The 9,133-nt window shown below is 39.0% G+C and overlaps 1 protein-coding gene across 7 annotated transcripts in view; it reads right to left on the bottom strand.

Annotated features, from left to right (window-relative positions):
- Nucleotides 1-2,957: 2,957 nt before the first annotated feature.
- LOC137654507 (uncharacterized) overlaps nucleotides 2,958-9,133 on the bottom strand; it is a 96,359-nt gene continuing 90,183 nt past the window's right edge. For all 7 annotated transcript variants that reach the window (XM_068388191.1, XM_068388192.1, XM_068388186.1 and 4 more), the window contains one exon: nucleotides 2,958-5,643. In XM_068388191.1, coding sequence (XP_068244292.1) covers nucleotides 5,419-5,643 — 225 coding nt within the window. In that variant the 3' untranslated portion in view covers nucleotides 2,958-5,418. The remainder of the gene's footprint in view (nucleotides 5,644-9,133) is intronic.

Raw genomic sequence — 9,133 nt, 5'->3', positions numbered from 1 at the left:
AGCTGGCGGATCCGCTGGGACGGGAGTAGCCGTCATGAGTCTACTCCCTCCTGCGGAGCTCCACGGAGCTGCGGGCTTTTCTGTACCAGCCAGCTGGCTCTGTCGTTCAGGGAACGCCGTCGAAGGGCCGGAGGCCGGGACAAAGCTGCCAGGCTGAAGGGACGGCTCTCTCCGCTGGGCGGATGGAGCCGGAACCTTCGCGGACTTAAGCTTGTCTACCGAGACCTGGTGCGACGTCCTCCGACAATGATCAGGTCTGCTGGAGGGGCCGTGCCGCGAGGGTGGCGAAGGAGCTCTAGGGAGCCAGCCAGAGGTACTCGGGGCGGCGGAAGCTTTTAGGAGGTGACTACGGGGGATGGAGACTCACACCCATTCACCTTTCGATGAACGGCTCCTCTTGTGCTTTTTCCTGGAGGTTCTGAACGTCTCCTGGCAGGACCTCTCCCGTCTCCTCCTCGAGTACCTCGGGCCTTCGTCCTCCGAGGAGAATGAGTTCGACTCGAAGGAGGAGAACGATGACTGGGAGGTAAGAGAGTCTGCTGAGTCGTCCGAAGCGTCTCGAGTTGCTGGTGGATCTTCGTGCCGGTCTGCTGGCAAAGAAGGCTGTAGAAAAACGGGCGGGAGCGTTGCCGACGGCGCCCGGGGAGACCGAGGCACCTTCTTGCGGGGGGGTCTGAACTCGGTGAATCTCCTTCCTTCTCGGCGTCTCCCCCGGTCGTTGACGTACCTGAAACGCACACCCAAGATGCGGGGGAAGAGGTCGTAGCGGCTTTCCCCACACATCGGATCGTCGGTAGAGACGGGCCCTGCGGGTACCAGGACCGCATCTCCCGAACACTCTCTCGTCCCTCCCTCAGGCCCCCCACTTGCCTGAACCGACACAATATCCCCCACCAACAGACATCACAGACTCCTGGGGAAGGGCAATGGGCCGCTTCCCCGCAACGGACTTACCTCGTCCCCTACTCTGGGTAGGGGGAGGCGGTAGGGAACCCTTATCCGACGAGGCATCGGGCGACGCTAGGGGCGAGGAAATGCTGGACTACTTCGGCGATCTCTTGGTAGCTTTCTTCTTCTTTGTGCCGTAGCGCACCTACTGGATCTCATTCCAGGATGCGCACTCCGGACACGTGGCTGTAGGGGAACAAACACTGCCCCTACACGAAGAACACAAAGAGTGGGGGTCGACCTCCGGCTTGGAGAGAAAGGCCCCGATTTTACCGGCCATAGGCCCAGGGCAACGGCGGGGATGCTCCATAATGAAACACTAAAGCACCAATCGACACAGGGACACAGAGGAAAGAGTAGGATAAGGTAAGGATTGAACACGAGGGGACCACGTGGGTACCGCTTGACACAAAGGGTCGCACTGGGTGAAGAGAGCACGGCGAGATGTTAATCACGTCGCGACCAGAAACTTACTGGAGGTCGAGACCTGGGCGAGCACGCTCTCTGACCCCGGGTTGCCTCATAGCGCGTATTCCTCCGCCAGAGGTACTCACTATAGAAAACAGAGATAGGGGAACCTACACAAAATTTTGGTCGGTTGGAAGGAGATCCCAGATACTCCTTTCTAAGAAAGTAGTTCGAGGTAAGTACTCCGTGTTCGAACAAACACACATTAAACAATCTCACCAACCATTCAAGTACAGTCACACCCCCTTCCTTCAACATCTCAGCTCCTGTAAATTAAGAAGTTATTAGTACAATGCAATAAATGAAAAATAAAACAATTCTTACTGTAAAATACAGTAACATATGTACTGTACTATAGAGATACATTTTCTAGTGAGTAAACCACCTGTTTTCTTCAAATTTGTTAGTGGGCGACTATTTTATTCTCGGCCTGGCTGGCAAATCTTTTCTTATCACGAGTCGGAAAAATATCAGCATCTTGTTTCACAGCCTGAACATTCTGATAAGCAAGCTTTGCAAGTCCTGTAATGTTCTGCTAATGACAGCATCTTCAGCATATTCTAGGTCAGCTATTTCCTGTTACCAGTCCAGTCCAATCCTTCTCCACCATCCAACTGTTCTATGCATTACAAAATCCATGAAGAGGATAAACATAGGTGACAACTCATTCCCTTTTGAGTACTACACTGTTCACTGAAAATTCATTTGATTCTCCACTAGCATTCACTTTGCACTTGCTATGCTCATAAACAGACTAAAGGGACTTCATAATGCAGAATTCCATAAAATTGGCTGGTCTACACTATCAATGGCTGTTTCATAGTCCACAAATGCCATCACAAGTAAACTTCTTTATTCCACACACTGCTGTAACAAGTCTTAAAATGAAAATGTGGTCAGTACAACTTTTACCTTTTTTAAATCCTGCTTGTTCATCAATCTTTCTTTCTAATCTCTTTAGAATGAGCATACTATATATTTTCATGATAACTGACGTAGTGATGCATTTGTAAAAAGTATTCTGGTAGTCACTTTATTAAGCTGTACAGTAAATATATTACAGTAATATACACTATATAGTAACAGTGAATGTTGTTTAATAGGAACAACAGTGTTCAATTATTACTGTATGCATATATGGTGAGGACTTTTAATGTGTTACCATAGTCTTCTTACCTTGTACAGTACATGTACTATACTTATTGAAAAATGTGTTTATTCATTAAAACTAAATATTACTCTGAGAAACCAAGTAAAAACACTATTATGCAGTACAGTAGGTTATTTAGAGTTAATGTATAGTTGACCGCACGTAGGCAATGGACAGAGCTCGCTTGTTAGGAGTTAACCCACGATAGGACAGGTAGTTTTTGCAGAGTCTCAAGTCCTTTTGACGCATTTTTATCAGTTTTACCATTGCAGATGTACAGTATTTAGTTTCCCCTTTAAGTTGAGAAAGGTTATTGCATATATTACACAAGGTACATTGTGTGACCTATTGATCAGATATTTATTAATATCTAGGTAAAAAATGAAACAAGTTATTCTTCTTGTTCTCTCTTTAATTTCATCAAATCATTTTTATTATTGCTTCCAGTTGTTAAAATAGAGAAAAACTTAAAAGCTCACTTTCATGGAGTTAGGCTGGAAACTACATTTGTTTTGTGACCTCGCACATTCAAATGAACAAAAAATTAATACTTTGGATTACTTGACTAGAAGAGTATTTCTGCTAACATGACAATCGTGTTATAGAATGTACATATAAACTAAAGACTTCTGCAAGCCAACTCCTATTACTCGCATTGAAGAAAAAAATAAAAATAAAAATTGTCATGACTAAATAAATTAAACGGCATTGAAATAAGAGAGAACAGGGATCATGTTTTGGGGCTCATGTCAGTATGGTCAAAAGTCAGGCAGCTTCATAATGTGCCAGCACCACAACTGGGATAAACACAGCACTATTGTCCTTGTGTGGCTTACCTCGTACACCAATCCAACTCTTTGTCACATACACCCGTTCTTAGAAGAACGAACTTCAGTCTTTTTCAATTAATTTTCTTTTCTAAACATCATATATCCTGTACAATCAAATACCACACAACATATTTCACATGCTAATCCAAACTCACAGAGCCCTTTCTAAACATAAGCAAGGGACATGATCACCTGAGCCCTAGCTTTTGCATCATCAACTCTCATGGTTACATGAAGAGCTGGAAAACTGTCCCTGGGTTAGAGCAAATATCCCATTCCTATTGACACAACAGGATGTCATACACATTCCCTTGCACCTTTAAATTGATAACTATCAAGAATTTTTTTACCTATAACCACTGCATAAAAAGCAGGTGGTCATTGGTTATTTCTTGAAAGGCAGCAGGGGATATAGTGCATGACTACCCTAATGGACAGCATATAAACAATATGGTTGAAAGCTGTCTACTGTTTAGGGGCCACTGAGACCCATCCCCTATTGCTGTAGCTCGCCCTACAACACGAGAGGCAAAAGGAAATTTGAATGGTACATTTAAAAAAATAATTTCATGTACCTTATTAACAAAATTATATAACTTATTGTACCTTCAAAAAAAATAAAAAAAAAGAGAAAAAAAAGTTCTGCCTCAAAAATGTTTGCTCTTTTTCCATACAGCTATTGCTGAATATAATTATTAGTGAAACTTACCAAAAATGGAGCAAACAATGAACTTATCAATGCATAAATGGATGAGGGTAACAGATTGTACTGGCCACATGATTAGGGGAGATATGTACAAAATGTACTAGACTGGGCCAATGGAAATTAATGAGGAGTACTAGCTACTGTTCACAACAAATAAGTATTGTATAAACATTTGGATAGAGAAAATTTTCAATCAATATCTGCTAGCTTTTGAGAATGGTCAGATCAATAAAGCAAACTGCCAACAAAGGCTAAAACAAGTTTGGAAAAGGAAATACCATTATATAACAAATGAAAATGCAAGTTCCTCTAGGGAAAAAGAAAAAAAAAATTACAGCAACTTGTAGTTATGAACTAAAATACCACATGTACTTAATATATCGAATTTAAAAAAAAAAATCTATGGTACACTGAAATATTTAAAGAAAATAAGTGCGGCAATTACAGTCCTGAAAATTACTTTACCTTGGATATCATATCAGCAAATTATTATCACATGCTGTAAAATAGGGTCAAACACTAGGTTTTGTTGTTACACATACAAAAAGAATTTTACTCAAACAGTGTATACAGCCAAACACATTGCTTATTACTCAAGTAATTAATCTTACACTATACATTCACTTCTTGAAACCAAAAAGAAAAATAAAGAAATTGAGAAAATATCCATAACAAGTCATTAAAAAGAAGAAAATTGCTCTTCAGCTACTACTGCTTTATTTGAAAGTAATTATTAAGTGTTACCTCTCCACTGGAATTCAGGTTGGCACACACAGTAAAGGGATACAGTACTGTATTGCAAAATATGGGAAAAAAAAAAAAAAAAAAAAAACCACATTACAGTACTACACAGATCTGAGAAAAATAAGTTTAGCAACTAATGAAAGAAAATTGATTATTTAGATGAACTATTACAAAGATCATTGCAGCAAAACAGCATGTTCATAACTTGAGGCAAGGAGCTTGCACATGTAAACATACATGTTATCCAATTCTCCACTAATTTCGGTGAAAATAAAATTTTGGCTTAAATTGGTGGAAAAATTTATCAAAAAGCTTTTATCATGTAAATTAGGAACTCCATGCCATGCTTCTTTCAACTCTGTTTATGCAACATCAAGAAATAATCTTGAAATGTTGCAGAAAATCCGTACATTTAAAGGTAGTTGTTAAAATTCTGTACTATAATGCTTTAAAAAATATGAGCACCTTAGCCCAAGGTTACTTTGTACAGCTGCAGCCTTACACCAAGAACAAAGAATTCTACTTTTGAAGATGCTTCCATCCTTTGCACATTTTTCACTGCTATTTCAGTGTTAATAATCGGAAACCGTGCCATCATCATGTCCAGATGCTGAGGCACGGTGCCGTTCAGCTTTCCTACGAGAGTTAGGATTACGCTGTTTTGCCGACTGTGCTTCCGATGTTATGGCAGATGTTGCTTCAACTGTAGAAGGAACCGCTTCAGTATGACGTCTACGTCGTTCTCTTCTTGTTGGTAACCTGCGACGAAGTGCTCTTTCAGCTTCAGCGCTTCGTACCTGCATGAAGAGAATTCATTACCTGAAACACTCCCTAGAACAAATGTATTTTCTTAACACTAAAGTATTTATCAAGTACAGTACTTCCTTCTTTAAAAATAAATGCATATTTTCTTATTCTAAAATCAATTTGGATTTCTAACCTTTGTGAACAGAAAATATTTGCTCCTGTAACCTTTGTACAGAACTTGGAAAAACACTAACTGCAATAAATTACTACCAACGTCTACTGTTGCTTCCTCATGTTACAAACTCCATCATACAACCAGTATTACTTTACACTAAGGTTTAAAAAGACCAGAGTTGGTAACCGATGTGTTGGGGCGTGTTCCTTATAGTATATCAAAATTACCAATTGGATGAATTGAAAATATAAGGATACATTTGTATTTCATAAAACTTTTGAGGGAAATACCAGTTGCACCCTGTTGTAAATTATACATACACAGTAACTCCCCGTTAACACGAGTTCTGTTAACCCAATTTCGAAGTTACAAGAGTTCAAATTTATTGAGATATATTCTGTTAACACAAATTGTCTGATACACAAATTTAATTTCCCGCTTAAGAACAGGAGAGGTTAATAATGATCTATTTAAGCTTACAACCAAATAAATTTTAGTTTTTAATGTACCAAAAAAGGGAATATAATTTTACAAATAAATATACATCCATACTTGTAAATGTAGATGTTTACAATTTAGCATGTTTCAAGTACATCGCAGCATTTTATTTGTGAATGTGGTTTGCTGTAAGATAGTATAATATAGAAAGATTTTGTAATGTTAAATAACAAATTAAGTTTTGTTACATTTACCAATATTTACATTCAATTTGTTTACATCGCATACATAGATGGCTGTGGATCATCAGCGTTGTTGTTGTTATTTGTTATGCATTTTAATAAAACTAGACGAAAGTTTGTTGACCAGTGTTCTTATTTTTAGTAAGGGGATGATGACGACTCTGTAAAGATTTACTTCAGCACAATACTGTACTGTACTTACTGTTTCCAGTATGTAGTGTACATGTGTGCACATGTAATGTAAACTTTACTTATGATTATAAACTGTGAAAGAAACCAAATTAAAACATTAGGCAGTATTTACTGTGTTAATCATAACATCAGCTTGGGTACCTGCTTGTGGCAAGGGGCAGTGACCTTTTAGGTTAGGAGGTAGCCCACCGTAGTGTGGCAAGGGCTGACTGTACCACATTAGTCTAAATTTCCCAGTCTGGTGCACCTTGAGAGGTACCTGCAAGTCCCAGGCCTCAAGGGGTTTTGCCGACTGATGCGCGGCTGGGAGTTCCACATACCTATCAGCAGTTATTAACTACCTTGTTAAATTTCAACTGTGGGAACAGCTTTGCTGAATTCAAATCAGACTCCCATTAAAGGACTCAGGTTTGCAGTTAAAAAAAATAAAAATGTAGAAATTTGAGATTTCTCATCATATCACAAAACACAGACAGAGAAATTGGCAATATCTTTTCATGTTTACCATTATACACAGTTTGACTCAAATCCTTTCAACCGTGTAAGGTGGCATTGAAATGACAAGGTAAGCATGATAAAAGACTGTCGACCAATCTCCTTCATGCACGTCTGAATTTCTTTAGCCACAAAGGATGAATTGCTTTGACAAGGGAAATGTGACAGAGAAACTGAATGAATCTTCCTTCTTGCACAATACATCTAAGGTTAAGTTCCTACCTTTGACCTTGTAAGACCTACTGACTGACAGACAAATAATCTTCCTTCAGGACAAATGCATAATGGTCTATCTTTGTATAAAGTTTGGCTGAAGTCCTCAGTACCAGTTGAGGGGGTTCAGTGATGATAAAGACTAACAGACAATGATCCAAGATTCAATCATTAAGAAAGAGTTTTGATAAAAAGTTAAGTCAAAGACCAACTGATATGCAGACTAGTGAAGTCAAAGGATAACTAATAAGACTGCTTAACTCCTGTCACAAACATCTAGATATGTCTACCCTTTACTCAAAGTTTTGAATAAAATCCCCAACTGTGAGGAAGTTGAAATGACAAGGAGAGTGGGATCACACATTGATGGATACATGGAATATCTTCTTTAATGCAAGCCTATCCATGACAATATGCTGTAGCAGTTCTGCGGGCATGGTAAGCATGACAAACAACATACTGTACTTTATATAATTAACAGATGGACCAACTCATCATGCACATCTATGCATGATGGTTTACCTATGAATCAAGACTTCCTGAAAAAAACAACCATTATGAAGAGCTACAATAACAGGCATGATAAGCTTTTAGTCATCATACATACAGACTTTTCCCTTTGTGTAAATCTGAATATAATGTTAAATTTTTCTACAAGTGTGATTGAAATCTTAACTTCGGAGGGTTTCACAAAGTAAACCTGATGCAGTGACACACACACACAAAAGGAAAAACCAGTCTACCATTTGTAGGTAAGGGACTACTGTAATTAAATTCCACCAGCAATGCTCAAAATCATATCTTTTCTGCTCATGAGTCATTGGGCTGACTAGTCTCCTTGAGGTGCAGTTTAAAAACTAAATTTTTCCATAGACTTCATGAGTCTGAAGCACTAACTTTACTTTCTACTACTACTAATGAATTACCACATCAAAGATGAAATTGGAAGTAAACTTTATTTTTACAAATATTCTAAGGTTTTAATCACCAACAACAGTATTATTATTATTACTTGCTAGGCTACAACCCTAGTTGGAAAAGCAGAATGCTATAAGCCCAGGGCCCCAACAGGGAAAACAGCCCAGTGAGGAGAGGAAACAAGGAAAAATAAACTATTTTAAGAAGTGTAACAACATTAAAATAAATATTTCCTATATAAACTATAAAAACTATCAAAACAAGAGGAAGAGAAATCAGATAGAATAGAGTGCCTGAGTGTACCCTCAAGCAAGAGAACTCCAACCCAAGACAATGAAAACCATGATACAGAGGCTAGGGCACTACCCAAGACTAGAGAACAATGGTTTGATTTTGGAGTGTCCTTTTCCTAGAAGAGCCGCTTTACCATAACTAGTCTCTCTTCTACCCTTACCAGGAGGAAAGTAGCCACTGAACAAATTCAGTGCAGTAGTTAACCCCTTGACCGAAGAAGAATTGTTTGGTAATCTCAATGTTGTCAAGTGTATGAGGACAGAGGAGAGAATATGTTAAGAATAGGCCAGACTATTCGACATATGTGTAGGCAAAGAGAAAGCACCATAACCAGAGACAAGGATCCAATGTAGTACTGTCTGGCCAATCAAAGGACCCCATAAATCTCTATTTGTCATGATTAGTGATATGTGAAGATTATTCTTTATCCACTTATGACTGTCACTACCAATTTTGCCTTCAATGCTGCAGATTCCTGATTCATGACCATAGAGATTCTTTTTTTTTTTCTTTATAAAAATAATTTACTTTGAAGATACTGTACATGTATTTCAAGGATAAGTAATCTATGAT

The sequence above is a fragment of the Palaemon carinicauda genome, chromosome 15 (assembly GCF_036898095.1).
Source record: "Palaemon carinicauda isolate YSFRI2023 chromosome 15, ASM3689809v2, whole genome shotgun sequence".
NCBI classification, from domain to species: Eukaryota; Metazoa; Arthropoda; class Malacostraca; order Decapoda; family Palaemonidae; genus Palaemon; species Palaemon carinicauda.
The sequence above is the reverse complement of the archived record's forward strand: the minus strand, read 5'-3'. Positions and strand labels throughout refer to the sequence as shown.